Genomic DNA, 25,223 nt, shown 5'->3' with positions numbered 1-25,223 from the left:
CAAATCCCTATATAACTAATTGTTATTAATCCTGACAATACAATTCCTATATGAGCAACAGAAGAGTAAGCAATTAAAGCTTTTAAATCTACTTGTCGTAAACAAATTAATTAATTGAAATTCAAATATAATTACATTTTAAAATTATAATCTAAATAAAACTTATTACTCGTAATAAACCATAACCTCCTAAATTTAATATAATTCCAGCTAAAATTATTGAACCAGAAACAGGAGCTTCTACATGAGTCTTTGGTAATCATAAATGAACTAAAAATATTGGCATTTTTACTAAAAAAGTTAAAATTATAGAAAAATATAATATTTCATAATCAATTACATAATTATTCAACAAGTAAAAATTTAAAGAACCTATTAAAACATATAAATATAGGTAAAGAAACTAATAAAGTATAAAATAATAAAAAAACCCCCTTCTGATAACCCCATCCTAAAATCAAAAATAATGTAGGAATTAATCTTCTTTCTAAAAATAAATAAAGTATGAACAATCTCGTTCTTCTAAAATTTCTAACTAATAACAATAATAATAAATTTATTATAAATAATTCCAATAATTATTTTTTCTCTTTACTCTTTCTCTAGCTATGATTGTAATACAAATACACTCTTAATAAAATTAATCCATAAGAAATCATATCATAACCAAATAAATAAGAAATATTTATAAAATAATTTATTCGTGGCAGTTAGGACTTAGTTCATGCCATTTTCCCAATGACAAATCAAAGCGGTTGAAAAAGTGTTTGTTGCTATAAGCTCCAACTAAACGATGGGTTATATTTTTGGTTATACGTTGCGTTTTGGGTTATTGCATGGTGTAGTTGTTGTACTTGTTTCAACACCGTTTTTAAGGAACTCCACTGATTCGGGTGTTGTAGTCTCGGTTTGTAATAAATTTCTATTGGGTGACTCACAGAGTTTATTGGGTGACCTAAAATTCATTTTTGGGTTTAATGACAAGAAGCGATTTTTGCGAAACATCATTGGAACATTGAAAGTCGAATGCCCGATGTTAAATGTTGCCAAGTATTTTGCGATTTTAAAACGGTTTGTTTGGATTCATCATTAAGAGCCGTCAATGTATCATCGGTCTGTTGACATAAAAATTGCTTTGAATCATCTTGAAGAAGAACCCATTGACTTAATACAATATTAGCATAATCCCATCTCTTCACTCCCTTCGTCGTCTTCAATTTTTATATTCGACTTTTCCTCAGCTGCTGACAATTTGCCGCCCCATCTGGGGTAATTTCCTTCTTCCTCTTTCCTGCTTGTTAAAGATATCTTAACACTTTTTTCCCCAGACAGCATTCTTTGCTTTTTAGAAATAATAAAGCAAATTATCCTCAATATCGCCATCACTTTTACTTTGATGAAATCCGTTTAGGAGGCCTTCCACGCGTTTTTTCCCTTTCTCAGATATGAGCACTTTCTTGCCATTAGCCGTTTGGAAATCTGTGGGTTTGTCGGCTTGTGCACTGCTCTTTGCAATTTTTTTAAATTTGAATTTCATGCGATTTTTTATATCTTTCTTTCCCGTTTCATAGTCTTTTTCTGGTTAGGGTTGTTCTAAACTTGGATTCCATACCTTTATTCGATATCCGAGCTTTTATATCTTTTAATTCAGTTTCATAATCCGTTTCCTTCAAATCGTCTTGAAATTCTTTTAGAATTTTTTGTATGGATACTTTGCTTTCTTCCGATATGGAGATTTTTTTACCATTCGCTGTTTGAAAACCTGCAGAAATAAAAAAATTAATTATAAAAATAAGCAACAAAAAAGGGTGAGGAATCCATACCTTGGGTTATCTGCTTATTTGCTTGAAACTTAAGCATATGGCACTTGCATTAAACCACATCTGTTGAAACAAAGTACTTAAAAATGTTTATTTAAATTCATCCGTATGTCATCTCGATTTGTTCAATATTTCAGCTGAACAAAAGTTTTAATAATATCGTTGGTGGGTGAATGCCGTCTTGGGGCAATTTTTCCAAACAATTATAAACATAAATTGCAGTTAACTGGTTTATCGAAATGTCTGACCGTTCGGACGGCTTTATTGATTGTTTATTAGAAAATTTAGCTTAAATGAATTATTTCATTAATAACAATGGATGAAGTGGTTATGCACGGGGTAATGCAGTTTTTTAGCTAACAAATTCGAAGTTTTATTTTTTGTATTTTCATTTTTATATTCACCACCACTGGGGGTATACTCATTTTGGTTTTTCGATAATAACATGGTCATAGAAAATGTTACCCGTTGAAAATCGGAGATAAAGTTGGACAACAACGATTTCAAATTATGCGCCCAAGACTATAAACGCAAACAATGGATGCCGACGAAATGGAAATTTTGTGAGTTATTAAGTGAAGAGCAAAGAAATTTTGAAGCGAATTCTTTTTAGATATGAAAAGCAACGAAAAGATAAAATACTTGATTTAAAGCGTCAGCGCAAAGAGCGTCGGAAGTGTTCGGGAAGAAAAAAGTCGTCGAAACTGATGGAAGATAAACGTATTAAAGTCATAGGTGCATAAAAATTTCAAAGCGGAAAAAAGAAATCGAAACCCAAGCTAGATGAGAAGTCTCAAAGTGAGGTTAAAAAGCCGAAAAGAATCGATAAACGTTTTCAACTTTCTTCGAGGGAAAATGATAATAAAGCCACATCAGCTAAAGTTAGCAATAAAGCAAATAAATAAAAACTTCTTAAACATGAAAATTGAAATAAAAATTTTTTATTTAAAATTTTTACTTATTCCTCTTGTTCTTCTCATCTTTATTACCATTTTAATAATTTTTATTTGAATTTATTCTTACTAATATTTAACTTGTTTTGTTTTTTAATGTGTCGATAATCTTTTTTCATTTTTTTTTTCTTCGTGTTTGTTGTAATCGTAACTTATTCTTCAAAGTAACTCCCAATTGTTAATTAACATTTTATTTTCAATAATCTTAAGAGAGTGAATTTTTTTTTTTTGTAATTATTATTAAGAATATACCCTACACCACAAACCTAGTCTAGCTTGAAAAGGTGGTATATTTCAATAGTGGGAGTTTATCCAGATTCGTCCAAAATATAGGAAATATATGTAGAGGAAAATGAATGCGTTTACCGCAATAAGCAGTTCAAACAATTTTTTTCAGGTCAAATAAAAATGACAAAACGTATCACTTGAAAAGTTTGGTCTTGTATGACTCCTTAATTAGTTTGATTATTTTTTTGAGAAAATATTAATTTCTTCACTTTAAAGATACCAACTTTTTTAATTTCAAGACACTTTTTTTTAAATTAATTTCACAATTTAGGACCACTTTTAGAGAAAACTCTTCTTTTCAAAATTTTTTTCTTTGTTCACTGCCATCACACCTCAAAAATGAATTTGAATTATCTTATTATACCCTCGCTTATGTCCAGCCCAGAGTTGTTTTTAATGAATTTAAATTATCTCATTTTTCTCTCCACTTTATGTTCAGCGCAGAGTTGTTAATACTGTGACCAAAAAATTTAATTTTGAATATTACCGAAAAGCACTCCAACGGTATCTCAAAATTACCAAAAATCAGTGCACTGATACGTCAAAATGAGGGAAATCAACCAGTGTGTATGTGTGTGAAAATGACCAAAATCAATCCACACAAGTCTGAAGATGAACAAAATACATATATTTTTTAATAAGAGTAAACAAAAACTCGGAAAAATTTTTATTTTGTTTTTACTAAAAACACCTGTAGCACAATTCTCTGATTAAATAAAATTCCTTTATTGTATACAAATACCAAAGTAAGAGATAACACGGAATCACATGGCATAGGCGATCCACACGTTTTCAACCATACTTGAAATAACGAGTAAACCGCCATTATTAAGGAACCAATAATTATTACTAAATTATATGAATATTTGTAGCAGGAATATTTCATCATTGAGGCTGATCGTAGCAACACCTTGTAGCCATTCATGTATTAAAATTAATCTAAAAGTTACTTTACTCATTATCAAACATTCGGGCTGTTTTTGCTGTCTAATCCAAAAAGAACATAACCAGTAACCTACATTCCATTACATGAATTATGTAATCATGTTGCAGAGGAATGTGCTTCACCAACTTTTTTATCTGCATAATACTACACATCAATGATACATTCCGTACACTTTCATCCTATTTTGATTCCGATTCGATATTGGCTTTCACGCTTCTCTAAATGAGAATTATACTCCTGCACCTATTTTCGATAGGAACAATATAATTACCATCATTTCGTAAATGAAAATTTGTCATAAAACAAATATAAAAAAGCAATTAGTCACGCCACTACTTACCGATTGGAAAAGAGAAGATTCATTTACATTGCGGGCGTATGTTGTAAGAAATGTGCATGAATGTAATTTCGGAAAGTACGAACAAGACTTCTTACTTTATATGCGAATCTTTTAATACAAACGAGCCAAGCCAACCAATTTGGCTTCTTATGCGTACAATGATAAAATTTAAGGGAGATTTTTAGAATCGATAAATTCCTAAGTAAATAAAAATTTGCGCGGATTAATTGTGATACCACATGACTTCCACAACATCCATATGTTTCATGTCTAAGCAGCTGCGAAAACCACTCAATACTCATCGAAATGTTTAAGTCGTCCACACCACACGTGAATTGACCATGCAGCTTAAGTAAAGTTACGAAATATGACTAAAGTGAAGTTAGCCCACTGTACCTAGCCCACATTTTAGCAAAGACCAAAACGTGGGCTATCTTCACTCTTTGTTTCGCGTCTCTGCTAAGGCAATTGATAATTGACCACTACAAAATCATTAGAAAAACTAAACAAAAATAGAAATACAAGCATAAATGAGATAAAAAATTATACAGAAATGTTATAAGAAACGAAAAAAAATTTTTTTTTTTTGTTTTTACCATATAGTGCATGTGTAGCGTTGGCGAAAAGTGGCAATATATAAAGCGTGTATAAAAAATTTCTACGAAATATGACATGTACAGTTTTTTAGTATGTATTAAAGGACGCTAAAAACTATCAGAAAGACTTAATTTCATTACCCTGGTATGGGGACATCATCTCGAAATTCGCCAAAAACCAGTCCGCTCCGTAAAGGCAAAATGTTGCAATAATGTTTCTAATAAAATGTTCGAACTTATATACATAATGTTGTTGCTTTACTTGCTAATGAAATTTTTGATACGCCTAATGTTTTTGTCTTTTTTCAGCATGTATGTTTAAGATTATAACGCGTTTGCTTAAGAAGTTATTTGTATGGCATTGAGTTGTCGTCATTTCTCTAAATATGAATCGCGTACAATTTTGTTCAAAACATTCTATAGGCTAATGGCATATATTCTATGACAAAAATGTTCGTGTGCGTTTGTGCGTGCGCTTAGCAGTCACTTGACCGCCTGCTTTCTAATTACTATTATTTATATCGATAAAAATTCATTTTATGACTTTTGGTTACGACGGCGTCTATTCTAAGATTATGCCCTATAACTGACGATTTATTTCAATTTGTTTTATAGATTCATAAATGTTAAGGGATTATAAAATTTAGAAATTACATTAATTTATTTACATTAAACTCGTTTCAGTTCAATATCAATTTTTTATTTCACTGTATTGCAATTTTCCGCACCACCCGCACCAGCTAATGCAACAGGCGTGTTAGCATTTATTTTAAATAGCTGCTGTAACTTGTAACTTAGCAAAGACATTTTTAGCGAAGGTACGAACCATAAAAATGTGCAATATGCTTGTGAAATAATAGATAATTCCTGAGAATAATAATAAATTTCCTACGTCCACCCAATCTCAAATTACAACAAAATTAATCAGATAATTTATGGCGGCTGATTTACACGCTTAAATCGTATGACAAATGTGTGTGATGCAAATTCTATCCATAGCATTACCGATACCGCCGAATCCGGTCGGATTAGCCTGAGAAATGATGAGCCCATTAAGAAAACCTTTCAAAACGAACTTCTTCTACAACTTGATATTTAATCATTAATGAAATCGGTATGTAATTAAGACCCCGAACAAAACTAAAAAAAAAGACAGCTGTTCAGTTTTTTACGTAGGGCGAACTTTGTATTGCGGTTTCTACAAGAAATATGAAACCACTCTGCAAGTTCGGTTCATGTTTAAAAATGTTTATAAACGTTTTTATATGTAAAGTTTTGGTTATGATTTTAATCAAAACACCTGTAGGATTATTATCTGATTAAAGAAATTCATTCAAACATTCTCAATTGGATGGAATTTGTATTTTCTCAGATGGTTGGAATTTGTATACAAATCTCGCATTTAGATTTTTAATCAGTGTTCAACGATGTCCGGCGGTGTGGCGCCCGTTCGTGCTTTAGGTAATTATTTCGAAGGCAACAAACTTTATTTTAAATTTTTTCTTATAATCATCGTAAGTCAGACTCAGTAAGGCGATCAAGGGTACAGTTGAAGAACGTCATTGTTTTTAATATTTTCTCTTCCCCCTTCATGTTTGCGTGTTTTTGATAAACTTTTGCTATTTTTGATGGATGAAATTGCTCAAGAGTATCTGTGTTACGATAAGAATTTATTTATTTTTAATTTAATTTATTTTTATTATAGAACACAAAAGTTATGTCTTCTTCCTATATAGAGACATATTTTTCATGGGCGTATTTATGGGGAAGCGGGTCAAAAACGTAATGTAGTACATGTTTAATCCTTACACGTTGCAGGAGACAAAAATTTGAGTAATCGTAATTACTATCTCGCTCGCCCCTTTCCTGATTTTTCTCAGAATCTGTTTGCGCTTCGAATTGAACATCTCGGTTAGCTTTGACCTCAGCGCTAGGGTCTTTTGTCCAAATTAAATTGTTATCCGGTTGCCTATGTTGATCATTTTTAGTCGTTAACCATCTTTGTAATGGTAATGGATTTTCCCATGCTTATGGATCAGCATTGCGAGAAATAATGACTTTGACGGTTTTTTCATTTATGTTCGTTATGTTTTGTAAGGGGAGGGCTGTTGCTTACTTGCTACATTCTGTGTATATGAAGCCAGTCTATCGCAAAAAGAGGTGATAGTTAACTCGCTCTTTATTGTTTCTAAAAATTTCCTTTTTCAAGCTACAGGATATACAAGTAAGAATTTTTTTTCCTAAGCAATTGCAATTTCCACCTGTATTATCCTCTAAGGCGTTAAAAAGAAGGAATAACATAAATATTCATACTCCATAGTGTTAGTTGGACGTGATTTATTTTTTATGTTTTTGTAGAATAATTTTTTGAAAATTTGTTTCGTATCTGTTTTAGTGTAGGAGAAGCGACCAAAAAGAGACACGAAAACCAAAGGCGTTTTAGTTTTGGTTGTAATGGCATTTAGGGCGCTTTCTTTGACCTGTCTGGACCATGTCCAAACTCTGTTGCAAATTTGTAGGCGATGCACTCTTTTTTGCGAAACGGAGACGGGGAGTGTGTAGCACATATGCGACATCATTGGGCCCACGAGCAGGTGGACGGACAAACAGACACACAGATGGATAGGCGAACAGACGGACTTGCCCAAGAATTCGTATATTCCATTTTGCACGTTGGAAAAGTGTATAAGAAAAAGCTTGTATAGACCATGAATGAAATGGAACGAAAACATCCTTGTGCAATAGCTGATGTTCGAAGTTGGAATTCCACCGTCACTGAAGTAGCAATTTGTTAAAAAACTTAACGCGGAATTATTTATTGCTATCTTTTGTTTATCATTTATTTTTTCCTTATACATCATACTTTCTATATTATGTTAACTTGTTTTAGATCTTTAAACAGTTTTGAACAGATATCTGTATGTGTATAGATATATTTAAAATTAGAGAAAAAATAATATGGAACATTACTTTTACAATCAATCTACTGCGTATAATATATAAATAATATGAAACCCGGATACTTTTAAACATTTGCATCCGAAATGAAAAAAGTAAGGAAATTATATGCGCCTGCTACTAGATCATCTATACCTACCACGCTTACATTAAAAAAGTACTCCAAGAATATGAAACCTCGTCATTTTATAACATTGCATGGATAGTATCCATCCTTCCAGATAGTGTGATTACAATTAAAAAGACAAATTTTTCAAAAAGCTTTTACGGAGAGAAATATTATCTCTGCAAATTCATGTTACATTCCACCACAAGGATATATTAAGTTTCTTCGAATGTATCCAACACCCAGAAAGACTTGAGATAGGCACATCTCTTATCATACCCATCAATTCAGAATCACTTTTTGAACCGATCTAAGCTTGTCTGTCTGTCCGTCCGCCCGCTTGTGTCTGTTTGTAATTTCTTTTCAACCTACAAAACATATTTTGATGAAATTTGGTATGCAGACTTGTTTTGTGCCAGGTGGGACGCTATTGAAAATACTTCCAATCGGAAGACGTTTTCGTCACTTCCCGTATAAAGCATATTTTGAAAAGTCGTTATACGAATAACAGTATTAAACCAAGCGGTGTAGGGTATTTAACGGTGGGCCGCATACCACATTAGTGTTTTCATCTCTTTTAATTGAAAATGTTTTTTATTCATCAACCAAAGGAAACCTCAAAAACCCCCTAAACTGTGTTCTTGATCAGCATCAAGTTATAAATTTCGTATAAGGAATATCTACGGTAAACGTTTCCATGACCGCAAAAAACAAGACTACCGACTACAATTTTGTTTTCGTTGTACGCAAATCGGTTCTGAATATAGACACAATCGGTGAAAGGATCAGTGCAATACAAAATGAGAATACAGTGCAATATGAAATGAGAATACCTTTGCGGACTGTGCTTTTTGCTCAGACGCACCGTAAAACTTTCCAAGTATATTCTATAAATATGGAAAAAATCACCCACACTTAGAAAACTTATGTTTACTCTTTTGCTGGATTAAGATGCTACGTAAGATAAGCACTAGCGGCTAAGACCACCGGTCGTATCTTTTAAAAAAGATAACTAGTGCGGCCATTTTAATAAGGTTTAATATTTTATTGATATTTTGCCTTTCAAGGTTCAAAGTATTTTGTATAGCACCGTTCTAATGTTCTTATTAGTACTGAAATAAATATTCCTAATTATCTTTTGCTGAAAGCTGTGAAATTGGAAACAAACATAATTCAAGTTAATCATTTATTAATGCCTTCAAACAAATCTAGACAATGAAAAAACTTTAATAATTAATTGCCTTTCATATGATTTAAGCCCATTTCACTTAGTATTTTTAGTGCACATCTTGCAGCATCTTCCCGAGATTCTTCGGAGCTTGTGCCAATACCATGACATATTTGCGGCGGATTGGTAGAAAGCATTATTATTGAGAGGAACTCATTATGATTCCCTTTCGGGTAGTCACTATAGCTAACCTTTGATTGAACGAAAAAAATTAATAATTATTTAGAAAATTATTTTTTTCATGGATAATGCTCCTACTTCAAATCCCAGAAGGTTCCCCAAATATAACAATTGATCCTTCATAGGAAAACAATTAACCTTTGGTTGAGCGCATTTCTTGTTGTTGGAATTAGTGTCATCGTTTTTTAAAGCCGAATCTGAGTTCGCATCTGACGACGCAGCCGCGACGTTGTTATTAGATTCAATACTTTTTTCGGCTGCAACGTTTACACACTCCAATTTGTTTTGTTTATTTTTTGGTTCAATGTGAACAGCGTCCGTTTCACAAGATTTATTAGATGTCAGGTCTTTTTGATCTGCGATAAGAGGTATATATTTATGAATGAACAAACTATACATTTATGTGTGTTTAACCTTTATTATCCTTTGCATGCTTTAAGACAAGAATACCGGGGACTTTATTATTGGCAGATACAAGTTCCTCTTCAATAGTATCTAAAGACAATGACCTCGGCTGCTTTGTAGAAATGCGTGACTTTTCGTCGGAAGTTGCATCCAATTCTTTAGCGGGACTCAGGTTTGATTGACTCTCAGTACTCTGTGCTTCTATGCCCAAGGATGTCATAAGGTCTAAAGTAAAATATATACGTATTTTTAAATTTTAAGATAGACAGCTAGAAAATGTTTATTCGTCATCCACACACCACATCAGCCTAGTAAAGTATCGTTGTAGATCTTCAGTAAACTAATGCGAACGACGCTTTCACAGTCCGTTGGTAAAAAATTATAATTCAATTTTTTTTTTTTTTATATAGTAAAATTATAGACTTGTGTCTAATATGGAGGGTTTTTCAAGCGGATCACGTCCATCGCACCGTTAGATAATATTCGTAACGGATTGAATATCATACCTTACTACCAAATTCAAACTTTATATTGAAAACCTCGGTTTAAAAGTTTATATGTCAAGCTCTAGTCTCCTACCTAGGAAGCGGACAACAAACAGGCAGAATTTTACGGAGCTTAAAAAAATATATACATTAAGAGACATTTGATGCATCATTCTGGATATTACAAACGGAAGAACAAATGTAGTGCGTCGTTGCTTCTCGGTGGTGCGAGTATAAAAATGTAAAATTTTCTTATTACTTTGCGCCGCATTGCGCTTTGCCAGTTTTTTGGTACTTCCAGTGCCACGTACGGCGATTCCTTTCGATTTCACCTCAACTACAAATTGCTGCTTGCGTGACTTTTCTTTAATATTATCTTCCGTAATTAGCTCAAATATCGGTTCTTTTTCCCCGTGGATATGATGCCATTGCAGCAGTTTTGTTATTGGATTTGATTTATCTGACGTTGTTTGTCCCGATTTATTACCGTAACGCTTCGGAATTTTCCTCTCTGCGTTTTTCAATTTATGTCTTTTGACAGGCGAAGCTGCCGGTTCCAATGGCGGTAACTTCCTTAGCTCTTCCAACATTTTTTGCGCAGCCTTTTTTTTGGAATTTTTTTTACCCGTGCCTTCACCCTCTGTAACTATTGATCCGACTACACAAGCTGTTGTAAATTTTCGCATGTGGGCTGGCCCTACTTCGCGCAACACTTTAAAATCAACTGGAAGACCTCTTTTAGAGCCAATTTCGAATACAACTGATATCGGTGATTTACCATTTTTTTCATCCCTGTCATCATTTTCTTCTTTAGATGATTCCACTTGATCGTTTATTTTCGCTTTGATTACTTGGAGAGCTTGAGCTGCGGCGTCATGTTTGGCTTGTTGCAAAGTCTTACCCGTACCAATATACTTCTCTTGGCCGACAATTAGTGTTATCTTACAGGGAATTGGCGGAGGTAAAAATTGATTGATTTGATGTAAAGGAGGGCGTGTAATAATATTTGAAGGAACTATTGGGAAACGTGGTTGAAATCTAGAGGGGAAATTGTGTTGATTGTGACGCGGATGAGATAGAGTAAAATGTGGCGGCATTGGTAATGGTTGCGGAGGTGGATTTGGCATTTCCCTTGGATCGACAAGATAATACGTTTGTTGACCCATTTTCATGGCTAATGCATTTAATTCAACGGTAGGTGTTACACCGAATTCATTATTCCGTCGACTCGTTTTCGGTACCGGGTGGTTGTAGTTTGTCTTTAAGATTGCCTCTTTCGCTGCCATGTGCTGAGCTTGCTTTATTTTACAACCTTCAGCTATGTACTGCTCGTCGCCTAATTTAAGGGTGACTGTAAAACGTTTGCAATGTGCAGGTCCAATTTCGTTGGTCAAACGATATTGGAACGAAATCTAACAATTAAAAACATGCTCATAATCTTTATTACTCTAGAGAAGTAAACTTTGTCTAACCTTGTTATACCGTGCCAAATCATTGAGTAAGCACATCGGAGTCTTTTCCGAGATGTTTTTTTCCTCGAGCGTTGCATCCAGTGCAGATAAATTTTCCTTTTTCGAACTGTCGATAAGTTCGGTTGTTGTTTTGTGTTCATCTCCAGGATGCTCTTAAAATAAAAAGGATATGCAGTTATAGTTAGAAGCCGGCTCGCCTATATTTGGAACAATGCTTTTGCTTACCTGGGCCCCAATTTTCGGACTTGTCATCAGGAACAGTATTTACATTATTCTCTTTATCAACGTCAACGTCCACAATGGGAGATGGTTTCCGCAAGTCACCATTCACTGTTGGATTGAAATTAACCGTTTCTTCACTTTCTTCTTCAGCGTTATTTGAACTATTTTTACACTCTTGAATTGGTATTACAGCGTTAGCGTTATTATAATTATGTGATGCTTTTACTCTATGTTTACGATATCTCAGCTGATTACTGGTTTCTTGCCCATCTACGTTATTTACTAGATTAGCATTTGAATAATCATTTTCTGGAATTTCATTTGAGGAACGATGTGTTTGCTGTAACGTTCCATAACGTTTGGTGACGTAATGAACTGACCGATCATTCGGCCTTAATAAATAATTTCCTTGATGATGTTCCTGGGTGTGGGGCACATCAAGAGTTTCTCCAGGAAATTGCCTTTCTTCGGTGTTGAATCCTGTAAATAGTGCAAGAATAACATCATTAGAAGGATATTTCGAGTATAACATTTATCAATTTCCAAATCAATGGATAAAGACCTTTTTCTTTACGGAATACCTGCAAGGAATCAGGCCTATACCAATTTAAAAGTAAGCAATCGAACTAAATGATAACAAAAATTATGATTCAATTCTGATTCCGCTCCTTCTCTCTTAATTCGATCTTCTTTTCTTAAACTAAGTGAAACCACTTAAGTTTTCCTATTAGACAATTTTTAATTTGTTATCGAAATTATATTAAATACATAAAGATCTTAAGATCAGGTTTTTTTTTACTCACCACAGAAGTACAATGGTGTTCTAAAATTTATTTATAACTCGAAAAAACACACGTCAGAGAGCCAATGAAATACAGTAAATACATCTTTGACCAACCTAAGATTGATTGATAGAACTTGATTTAGCAAAGTCGCACATGTCGTTTGTTATTAGTCGTAAAAATTGGGACAGAAAGTTGAAAATTGTGGCATATTGTTCATTAATGGCCAGGCATCAAATTAAGGAACTGGCGTGACGAGTTTTCAACGATGTCTAGAATAGATAATAGAAATCTGTCTGAAAACCCCATGAAACAGTTACCTTGATTTTCCGCCTATAATTAACAAAATACTTAGCGATTTTTGTACATTGACCTGGGGCAGCGGATTTTTAAAGTTCGCCACAAGGCCTTAATAATGTTTATAAATTGCTTACTATTCTATCTTTATATTCTTCTAATTGAACTTGATCATTTCTTGGATGCGCGAAGAAAATTGTTTTTCTAGCCTCTATATAGTGATGATCATCAAAGGTGGGCCTGCAGAATAAGAAAACCAAATTATTTTATGCACAACCTTATTGTTATTGTTGTTATTAAAAGAAAATTATTCATTAAGGCCAGTTGAACTTATTGTTTCATATTAGGAGTTATAACAATTTTGTACTTGCATGTGTTTTTTTATATCGAGTTAAAAAATTGTTGGCTAGGAGGTTAACTATGCGTGTAAAGTAAGAAAAACAACTGTTTTCACCCATACGATGAGACAATGCTATACATTTAATAATATGCGTGAAACTTAATTACCGGAATATGCGCGATGAACTTTGTGCTTTACTTTAGGTATTTGTTGGTCTTGATTAAATCTGTAAATAAATGAAAAGAAATGTAAGGTAAGGTATTTAATGCCTTTATAGCAGAATATTCTATAGCATACCGATGTTTTAGGTCGAACGCATTATTAGTTGCAATAGCCTGACGATAGGATTTTGAAGGACGTGATAGAATTCTGACAGAGCATGGTGAGAGATGACGATCGGTTTGCGTGTTTGGATTTACTGGTATTTTGTTTTCATACGAACGGCTGCACTGTGGATATTGTTGCATTCTGCGTTTCTGTAGAAGAGGAAAAAAACAAGTGAACATTTTTGATTAGCTTGCTTTCAAAAAATATTTTCTGCAATTTTAGAAGATATCACTGATGCACACGCCTCCAAAGCGCGACTACTACTACTTTCAAAATTATTAAAATGAATTTTAAAAAGTTGTAATGAGACAACTTAGGCAATTGTGCTTTAGTCATTTCTTTGTGCACAAATAGGCCGATAAATTCGATGCATTTTCATTTATCTTTCTTCAAAAAGATCAAGAAGGCTATAGAGAAGAAGATAATTTTAATGTCAAATGTGAAAGGTTTGACCGTCCACACTCTCCCGGTAAACTCAATATTTATCTCAGTTTATAAAATAGAATACATATACTTGTTCGAATTAAAATTCGAAATGTTTATCTCAGCAGTCTAAATTAATGTGAACGAATATGAATAGAGAAGGTAATCTTGAAATTATTAGTCTAATAATTATCATATAATATGTACATTATAATAATTATACTTCCAATTGGCCTTTTCAATATCGAAAACAAATAAAAAGCTCTACCTATAAATTCAAACACATTTTACCTAAATTCATGTTCGAGTAAAAGTAAACATTTCGCAATGCCGTATAGGTTTCATTCCCATGGAGATTTGTATCCCCCCCATGGCCGTCGTTAGTGCATGTTATGTGAAATAATTTTCTTCTCCGGCTTCGGAGTAACTCAACAATGCTTCTATAAGTAAAGTTCAACTTTTCAACCCTTAAACACGGGAAACGTTTCAAGACACGAATTACGCCCACTAGTAAATAATAGTTTCAAGACTAGATATTTTTGCTATAATAAAAAAGAACTAAACGGTAGTTTTTTTCAAGGATTACAAAGTTTGACAAAGGACTTAAAGCATATGTTTTTCACCTTTTTTTTTTTAATCAAAACTTATGCCTACGATTTTGTGAAAGTGTCATCACTTCTCTTTTCCGACAAGCACCAATTTTTACGTAAATTTATCTTATTGAACGTAATAATTATAATAAGAACTTTTGTTAGAAACTTACCTGTGCGGTCGCATATATGTGATGTATTAGAACAATCCCGATCACAACAAAAATTACAAATACTGGAGAACAATCACTTTTATTTTATATAACTTAATTTATTGTTTTTAGCCATAGGCAGCAAAATAATATTTTTGTATATTTTTTTATATAAATATAATATCGAGAAATGTAAACTATGAATACGCAACGAACATCGGATTAAAAGAAGTGGTGGAAAATTATCAAAGGTTTCTTTTCATCATTACCAAATTTAACCGATAGTGAAGTTGGTAGCATTGGAAACAGCTGTAAAAACTTGATTTTACCACTTTTTTAGCGTTGCCGGAATTTTACATTAGATTTTTAGTACATAGTTGTCAAATTTTCGATTAGTAGCCGGAAATTTACAGTCTTCCACTAAAATTGTAAATAAAGTACAAAGCCGTGTAAAACAGTAGGAAAAATCGATCTATATATATATATATATTGTATCAATGTATGAGTGCTACAATCTGGTTATATATTCATGTTACTATTTTTTTATTGTTTGAATTATTATCATTATTATTAATTATTTAAGCAATAATGAATCAGTAAGTAAACGATTACAATTACAAAGTGCATTATTAATTGCGATCAATCAAGATTAAAATGGATTTATTATGCCAGTAAGCGTAGAAAATCTCTTTCGCCACAAATTAAAATACTAGATAGGATAACTCGAACAAGTGGGGATAAATACTTATTTTTTATACATTTATATATACAAGATTATATATTATATTTCAAGCACTTCAAGCACTTGTACGAATATATGGTAAGAATTAGGAGAAAATTTTGAAAAATAGGGCAAAATCGAACGCTAGGTCTATAAAAATTGTATAAAACTATTCAGGAGACGTACAAGGGGAGATAAATGCTTATTTTTTATACATTTATATATACAAGATTATATATTGTATTTCAAGCACTTCAAGCACTTGTACGAATATATGGTAAGAATTAGGAGAAAATGTTCAATACAAAAAAAAAAAAAAACTTAATCTTGTTATAGTTGTTTTGATAATGCGTTGCGTTTCAGACTAGAAAAGCGTGATTGACCATTCCTTACTTATTACATCTTATCATACCATGGCTGAAAGATAGTTTTCATTTAATTATTCAATTCCTTTAGTAGATGCGGCATATGAAAACTTACATTAGTAAAAGTTAAAATGGATATTTATACGCGCGAATACTCGCCCAGCAAACCATCTAGCTCACTTTCCAATCATACGTTTTTTAATTTTATGATTTTATGACACATATCTTTCACTTGTTGAGAGAATTCGTCACGTCTTCCATTCCTAGGACTTTAATAAACCCTATTCATTCAATTTTTGAAAAAATTTTAAATATTAAAAAAAGACTTTTTTACTTCTTATTTGACGATCTTATTTTATCCGCGGTCGGAATTGAAATGACCGATTGGATGAAAGAGAGAAAGAAATGCACGTCTGAAAAATTTCTGTTAATTTGCAGAAACCGTTATCAGCTTTCATTGTATATGTGAAAACATATAGTTACTAAAAAAAAAAATAGCAGAATTGAAAAGCATTGCCATCTTAAATACTTCTTTTGACAGTGGTACGGAGATGAAACAAAATGTGAAAATGAAAAAATTTGTACTTATTTTAATTTTTTTTTTTTTTTTTTAAGATCCTGATTTCTCAGGAGTCCCGACATCTGTTCAGGAACTTATTGATAAAGGTTATATACGCTGGCGAAATATCAATGAATTTATAGATAAATCAAAATCGGTCGTAGAGTTTTACCGTGCCTATTGCGATCTAGAGCTTGAACACAAATTTATATGGGCGGACATTGGACGGACGTGCTGGCAGATAGACGGACAAAAGTACAGTAGACTGGTCAGAAATTAATGCAGCTTGGGGACAAACAGTTTTATTGTTGTGTGCATTGGCCCGCAAGATTGGGCTGACATTTAAACGTTATAAAATAGTTGCTTTCGGAAATCATTCTTATTTGATGCACCTATGGTATCCTTTTTGGATTGCCTTACACAATTTCAACTTTTGCTGCCTTACAAGATGGAAGAAGGAAAAGTTATTGATCCATTCACAGGAACGTCATATTCCATAAAGTAAGTTCGTTCCTTTTATGTTTATTTATTACTAACTTTTTCTTTCTTTAGAATACAGTGCAATTCTGAAGAACAGTGGACAAAAGCCTTAAAATTTATGCTAACCAATCTGAAATGGAGTTTAGCCTTCATTCTCATTGTTCGTCATTTATTTGGCCAAAGCACTCGAAGGCCAGATAGAGCTGCAAAAATCCCGCTGGTCGGTGGGAAATAAGCAATAAATCTTAAATCTCCTTAACTTTGAATCTCGTCAATGTGAACTGTATTTTAGTGGTTAGCTTTTCACTAATCTATTGGTATTTTTGATATGGGTATTTAAATCGTTAAGTAAGCAATGATTGGCATTAACCCTCGTACATTAAACCGTACAAAATTGCCAAAGAATTTGATAATTTTTTTTTTACGTTATGTTTCCGCACTTCGAGAGAAGCTAAGACCTTTAAATGATGAATAAACCCACATCCAGCGATGGACTAATACCTAACTGAAAAGCGATGGTGTAGCCTGGCTTCCACCAAATAGTACACGCAAATGTTGTATGTTAGCAGCTTCCAGACCGGTCCGTTTCTTTTTCAACCGGCAGTTTGTAACAGTTCCTTTTACATTTTTGATAGACCTCCCTTAAATAATTGTTTGTCAAATAATTTTGAATAACACATTTATTGGCTGGATGTACAATGATGCATATAATTGTTTTGCTGTTCTTATTTTTTATACAGCAAATCTTAATACTTGAATTCTTCTCATGTTTTCTTTAGACCATTTTTTAATATATATATAAATTACAATAATAGATATAATTATAAGCTTAAAATTTAATATTATGTATAATTACGCCTAGACAACGTATATATTTTTTTAATATTTTTCTTATTGGCAATTTCTTCGCATCTTGCTTCTGTTGCTAGTGGTATTGGAAAAATTACTTTTTTTAGAGATAAAACGGGAGATTCGTCGCTTTTCGGGCAACAAATGAACAATTTGAAATTTTTTTAACGTTGGTAGTTACAATAGCGTTTATACTTGACCGGCGCATTGTTTTGCTTGAAAGTATTGGTGAAGGGGAATTGAGTGAGGAATGAGAATATGACTTCTACCTTTTTGAGACGCATTGCTCCATTGTTTCTTGATATAATAAAGCGTTCGACTTCACACCAGATACTCCTCCTTTTGAGACTTGAATTAATGTGAAAGGTTGAATTGCTACTGGCTCTTCCTTTCACCTAGGCGCTGTGCTATCCCCATCTATACTAATTTTGCAAGCCATAGTTATGGACAATCCCAACGTTAAAGACAAACTAATGCAAACTTTTCCGAATGCTTTGCCCACCTTAAATGATGTAATCATAACTTGTTTTGGGTTAACACAAGAGTACCTGATATTCGCAACAGATGTAACTCTTGAATACGAATGCTTTCCCTTTAAATTCTTATTAACAAAATCATTCAGATAGGGCACTTGATTTAGTTTTCCTTGGAAAAATGGGAAACATGCACAACATATCGTCACAATATGGATATCAAGAAATAATTTGCTGATAACAAAAGTACGATCATGAACAGGGTTATGTATTTTTACCGGTAAGTTTCTGCCTCTTTTGGGGACGTAAACAATTTTAAAATTTTTACGTTTCTCCAAATTATTTTAGGCCTTGAGAAAATGCGTTATCGTTAATGATTTTCCTAAGAAATGTGATATTTGTCTATGGGATTTGGCTCAGCCCAATCTGCTTATAAATTGTGAAGGCAAAGTGGTAACAACGCAAGTTTTTATACGTTATTCAGTGACGGGGAAATATACACTGACAGCTGGTAAGCGTCGGAGCTTTGCCTCATCTCATATTGCCCAACAGGGCGGCGCTCGGCGTCTTAGTAAACGAGGAGGGCGACGCGGAGGGAAGACGCGACGCTGTGGAAGAAGGAGCAGAGGGCCAAGAAGAAGCCCCGGGACCGGAGACAGACCCGTAATCATTCATAAACATTATTATTCAAAAACATAATATAATAAAAATATAAAACAATAAAGTTATAATTCATTTGTTTTCTTTAATTTACATTTTGGCACCTAATAATAAGAACGTGTGTAGGAAAATGAGTAGGCGATTGAAAAAAACGAAAAAGAAGTTTTGATTTGATCTTAATACTTAAGGATAGACACAATGAAATTCGTCGTATGTCTGGATCGGATAAACCAGATTTTCTCAAACAGCATACATTTTCTCAATTGGCATACAAGTATAAATGAGCTCATGGACGACGATCACATTTCGCATATTAAGGAACAACGGAAGATCAGAATTTAAAATCTCTGTCGAAAACGCGATATTCTGTTGTATTTACGCTTATTGAAAACGTATCTGGCGCACTTATTGACAGACAGCTGTAGTTTGGCGTTCGAGGCGCAATCAAGGTTGCCGTATACGTTGGCTCCACACGATATAAATGGCATAACGAGACATTTCATTGATTTTAACATGTCCGACGTCGGTATGTACGAGGAGGATAAAGGCAGTTTTCTTAAAATGTTGTGTGTCATAAGGTTGATGAGACCTTTCCGACTTTCACGCGCTGACACCGCTTATCGAGATAAGACCTAACAAGCTTGGCCCCGTCAGATCAAAGCCAAAGTAGGAATTAATTTTCTTAAGAGTAAGTTATGATTCACAGCCTCGAAATTAATTATGACCAGGTATCATCCATATGTTTTCGAAGCAGTTCGAATGTTTCAGCGCTAGCTTATTTACTCGAGCCATTATCAGCGAGAAAAATGAAACTTACTTATTTCGTACGGTTGCATTTGAATCCAGATCAAAAAATTGAAAATTCTATATATCATGATTGTCCGATAAATCACCACTAGCAGCCGAGACACCAAGGAAATAGCTTGAACTTCGAATTTGGTAATTTGAGACAGTAACTAAATGAGCGACCACTTGTGCGAAGTTCATATACATTGCAACAAGTGTTCGTTCATTTAGTTACTCTCTCAAATTATCAAGTTCGAAGGAAAAAAAATATGGAAGCATTGCTAAATGAATTTCATCAAAGTGAAAGCGATGGTGATATTGTGGATAATGTACTTTGTATAAAAAATAAAGTTTTCAGTAAACCAAAAGAAAAAAGAACAAACACTCCAAAAACGGTTCGAAAACATTTGTTATCGTTATCCAAAAAGCGTAGCAAAGAAATTAACCCAACGTCGCGAGTTCGTTCGACATTTCAAAGACAAGAATCTATTCCTGTTAATTTAAGGTCACCAAATGAACTCCGTGAGACACCCAATAGAAATTCATTACAAACCGAGACTACGACATCCGAATTAGGGGAGTTTCGTAAAAATGGTGTTGAAACAACTACACCATACATCAATAGGAAATTGTCCTTTCAGGAAATGGACAAAGATCTCGCTACAGTATTAACGCTAAATCTACAAAAGAAGTGGCGGCTATCGGGTCTAAAACGTACTCGTACTAGTTCAAAAAAATAACAATGATAATAAAGAGAATTGATGAAACAATATATATATATAGATAAAAATAAAAAAAATTGCAATATTTACATAACCTTTATCAATAAGTTCGTGAACAGATGTCGGTACTCCTGAGAAATCAGGATCTTAAAAAATAAAAAAAAAATTAATATAAGCACAAATTTTTCTATTTTCACATTTTGTTTCATCTTCGTACCACTGTCAACAGAAGTATTTAGAATCGAACCATCTTTTATCACTGTGTTGTAAACTGTTTTATTATAAAAAATGTGTTATATTTTAATTATGAAATGGCAATTCTTTTCAATTCTGCTAGTTTGCTTTTAATAATTGTGTGCTTTCATGTGTATGTATCTGTAATGAAAGAAGATAACGGTTTCTTCAAACCACCAGAAATATTGCAGGCGCAGGCGCATTGCTTCTGTTTATTCGGACGGTTTATTCGGCCAAACTCTTAAACAAGTTTTTTTATGAGAAAGTTTTTGTGAAAGGAATTTTTTTTTGTTGAGTGTTAAGAAAATAATGTGAATTAAATTTTTTTAATTTGTGCACGTGTACGCTTTTGCGGATAATATTCAATTGTTGTTTCATGGCCCTCAGTCAATAGATGCATTACAAATGATCGTTCATGACATTTTAGAGCGGATTGAACAATGCATGAAATCAAACTTTATGCTATTGAATATGTCAATATCAAAAGTTATAGAGGTTAGGAACTGTGGATGTTTTAACTATATATAGAGATTCAGTTTTCGTAATATCGGCTATAAGAGAGAGGGTTTCAAGTTATCTCGCCAGAACCAAATATTCCATTTCAATTTAGAACATCAAAATACCGTCGCACAGAAACTTTTGTGAAGAAATTTTCCTTTTAACAAATTTTCACAGTTAGCTAAGGTTAAGTCGACCCGAAAGATGATTCTGAGTTGAACGGCATAATAAAAGGTACAACTATCACACTTTCTTCTGTATGTACCGCGTACATCCGCACAAACGTATATGTGCTTGTGCAAGAAGGAATGTAGGGCAAAAAGACGCCGTAATAAAAATAAAAAGAAGTAAGAACACTTTAGTCAGGTGATTCGAGATCGCATTCTGATTAAGAATACTGTCTGCATTATATATAACATATAACATGATCACTTTGTGTGAAATTGTATCTGCTTAATATCGGACCTCCTAGCCTTCTATGTACTTGGATACTTTTAATCTAGAAACTAAAAAGACAACATTTTTCGATAAGGATACGTTATGAAAACACACTTGAGTAAGTTTTTTGATTATTCATGTTTATTTCACTGCTTCTTTTATTGAAGCATAAGAAGAAGAATAAAGTGGGGGATATATGCCACACAATAACCCAGTTTAAATACTTAGTAGAGAACCTACTCCAAGTTTACCCTGGCATAACCATCCTGCCGTATAGGGTGAGCCAGAATCACCTGGAAAAAATTTTTTACAACATGGCGATCGGATTTCGAATGAGGACCCGGTTGCCAGTAGATATAATGGAGCTTGTAGATCGACTGAAGAAGTTTCAATTGTCGAGTTGGTTGAGCGGTTACAGGCCAAAAGACGATTTCTTCGTAATCGACAAAATGAACTACAAACTCGAAGCGAGAAACGAGGAGCAGTTCGTACCGTACGACCTAGATGGCGAAATATTGCCCAACCTAATGATGGATAGGATGTCGCCAATCGAAGTAGGACACCGGATACGCAATCGCGCGGTACATCGGTGAGCAACCGATTCGCATCTATTCTCAAAAAAACTCAAACGGGAATTCCCAACTCAAGAAACGATCAACTCAGCTGTAATCATACAACAGAGAAAGACATACCGAAGGAGGGACGGCGTTTTGAGCATAACGCGGGGATTTTAGTGAACAATAAAGGCGAATTGAAAGATTCCGCTATAACTGGACCCGTTGCAAAAAAATGTGCCGATCTACGTTGATGTCCTCTGAAGTTTATTCCTGCTAAAAGTATGACTAGTCTATAGCCAAGCAAATTGGTTCTATGGCTACTGCCGTTGTTACGCGTAGAAAACCTCGTATGTTTCCTTAAATGCTGCATGGATCTCTTATAAATGACAATCAGTAAAGATAAATTGAAACTCACCATTGGAATGCAGGGGATATTGCAAGGAGGGAGGACAGTTTATTCCTTAGAAGGATGTGACATTCGGATCGTTTTCCTCCCTAAAGTTTTTTCTAGACAGCAGCATAAATAATACGAATCCGAGTAAATTTGTTCGGTGGACCACGTCGCTGCTGCGCGATCCTGCTGTCCGGAAGAAAGCAACCAGCAACATGATGATCGCCTGTAGGCGCTTGACGATGTTCGGCACCACCAAATAATGGTGTTTGGCCGTCTTTTCACAAAATTAAATACAATTCTGAAATATTTTTAAGTTTATTCACTGCATTTTTTCCTCAACTCAGGTTTAGCCATTGTGACAGTGGCCGCAAACATATCACCGACGCCAGCAGCTGGTAAACGATTCAAGCGACCACGAATTCCGTGCACAGCAATTACGTATAGATTTTTAGCGAATGTAAAAGTTTTTTTAAATGAATGACTTCACACTTTCTTAAGCTTTAGGAAATAATACCAATATTGTCAGCGTAGTTCATCACAGCGCCTACAAACTAAGCAATATGCGAAATTGTCCTCCCGCGGTTTCACAACGTCCTATGCCGCAACGCCGTAAGAGAAGAGCCAATATATTAATGTTATTATGTTCATTAATTTTATTATGTTTTATTCTCAATCACTAAACATTGTAAAAGCATATTTTAGCATTCACTAACACTAATATTTTGCGGGAATTCACCTCTTTTAGACATTTTTCGTGCTGTCTTGTTAAGGAAAAGAAATCAAAAGAATTGAGAATTAAGAAAAGGAAGAGTGAGGTGCTGCCATAATTGCAAATCGCGAAAGATGTTGCCATAAATCGAAATTTACCCTTCAGAGTAATATAAGTAAATATCAATAAATACGATAAATGCATGAATGAAACGAATTTATTCAACTTTGCAGACTTTTCCAAATTTTGTGGCAGTTGAGAAATAACATGGGTTTGCATGTCTACATACAAATAAAACAAACAGAAAATAATGTACAAGAAGAAATAAAGGCTATTTATTTTACGTTTAGAAATTATTTATCTAATTTATATTAGTTTGGGGAAAAAGAAATCCATTATTTTTTCGGTAGATGGCTGCACTGATAGATTTCTCGTAAAGCATCGATCAAACAATTTTAGATTTATGCTCGTTGGAAAGGTGACATTTCGCAGTAAAAAAAATTCTTCTGCTGTTTTTTGTTTGGTGCTTTCAGTTGTGAGTTACAGCGTGTTAAAAATGGAAGTGAACAAAGAGAAAATTCGGTACATTTTACAGTTTTTCTTTGACAAAGGCGAAAATGCAAGCCAGGCGGCTAAAATTGTGAATGGTGTTTATGGTTCCGATACTGTAACAGCCAATTATGTGCAATTTTGGTTTCGTAGATTCCGTTCAGGAATTTTTGATGTTAAAGATGCACCTCGCACAGGTAGGCCGGTCGTCGAAAATGTCGATAAAATCGGAGAAATGATCGAACTTGACCGGCATGTTAGCAGTCGTAACATCGCCCAGGAGCTAAAAATCGACCATAAAACAGTTTTAAACCATTTACACAAAGCTGGATTCAAAAAGAAGCTCGATGTTTGGGTGCCACACCAATCAACAGAAAAAAACATGATGGATCGAATTTCCATCTGCGAAGCCTTGGCCAAACGGAATGAGATAGACCCATTTCTTAAACGAATGGTGACTGGAGATGAGAAATGGATCACATACGATAACCCTGTGCGAAAATGATCGTGGTCAAAGAGCGGTGAAGCACCTCAAACGGTGGTCAAACCAGGACTAACGGCCAGGAACGTTTTGCTATGCATTTGGTGGGACTGGAAGGGGATTATTATTATTATTATTTATTATGAGTTGCTTTCATATGGCCAAACGCTAAATTCTGATTTTTACTGTCAACAACTGGACCGTTTGAAGATAGCGATTGACCAGAAACGGCCAGAATTGGCCAACAGGAGAGGTGTCGTGTTCCAACAGGACAACGCTAGGCGACACACATCTACAGTGACGCGCCAGAAACTTCGGGAGCTTGGTTGGGAAGTTTTAATGCATCCGCCATACAGTCCGGACTTGGCACAAAGCGATTATCATCTTTTTCTTGCATTGCAAAATTTCTTTATTGATAAAAAACTGGAATCTAGGGAGGATTGTGAAAATCGACTACTAGAGTTTTTTGCAAATAGAGACCAGGACTTCTATGAGAGAGGCATTTTGAAGTTACCTTTAAAATGGCAACAAATCATACAACAAAACGGTGCATATTTGACCTAAATCGGACAATCCGGAGCATGTTAAACAAAGTCCTGAAGTTCATATAAAAATAATGGATTTCTTTTTTCCCAATCTATTATATTTCATTTGATTACGGCTTATATTCCTATTTTAAAGTTGCGATCATGTACTAAAATGGGATGAGATGAAGTCAAGCAAGTAGATTACATGAGAAGAACCAACTGCCATGCATTGCATACTTTTTATCCACTATTAAGGTATTCAAAGCCCAAAATGCCTCCTCTTCTTGCATAAATAAAAGAAGAACAGCTGC

General features: G+C 34.0%; 1 protein-coding gene across 1 annotated transcript; it reads right to left on the bottom strand.

Moving 5' to 3' along the window:
- Positions 1 to 9,179: 9,179 nt before the first annotated feature.
- Positions 9,180 to 23,376, bottom strand: LOC119639731 (maternal effect protein staufen). Its single transcript, XM_038037351.1, has 10 exons — positions 22,668 to 23,376; positions 14,932 to 15,330; positions 13,716 to 13,894; positions 13,586 to 13,644; positions 12,003 to 12,479; positions 11,778 to 11,929; positions 10,565 to 11,717; positions 9,830 to 10,045; positions 9,494 to 9,771; positions 9,180 to 9,426 (listed from the first exon to the last, which is right to left on the bottom strand). Exons 3-10 carry the CDS (start codon positions 13,883 to 13,885, stop codon positions 9,241 to 9,243), a joined length of 2,691 nt encoding a protein of 896 aa, XP_037893279.1. The 5' UTR covers positions 13,886 to 13,894; positions 14,932 to 15,330; positions 22,668 to 23,376; the 3' UTR covers positions 9,180 to 9,240.
- Between the last annotated feature and the right edge of the window lie 1,847 nt (positions 23,377 to 25,223).

This window comes from Glossina fuscipes, unplaced genomic scaffold (assembly GCF_014805625.2).
Source record: "Glossina fuscipes isolate IAEA_lab_2018 unplaced genomic scaffold, Yale_Gfus_2 113, whole genome shotgun sequence".
Classification (NCBI taxonomy): Eukaryota; Metazoa; Arthropoda; class Insecta; order Diptera; family Glossinidae; genus Glossina; species Glossina fuscipes.
The sequence above is the reverse complement of the archived record's forward strand: the minus strand, read 5'-3'. Positions and strand labels throughout refer to the sequence as shown.

Excerpts from the sequence above, each read along its gene's own strand:
- LOC119639731 (XM_038037351.1), bottom strand. The coding sequence starts at position 13,885 with ATGCAACAATATCCACAGTGCAGCCGTTCGTATGAAAACAAAATACCA. Across the intron at positions 13,645-13,715 it reads GCGTTCGACCTAAAACATCG|ATTTAATCAAGACCAACAAA; the intron begins GTATGCTATAGA and ends ATTTATTTACAG. Across the intron at positions 9,427-9,493 it reads GGAACCTTCTGGGATTTGAA|GTTAGCTATAGTGACTACCC; the intron begins GTAGGAGCATTA and ends GTTCAATCAAAG.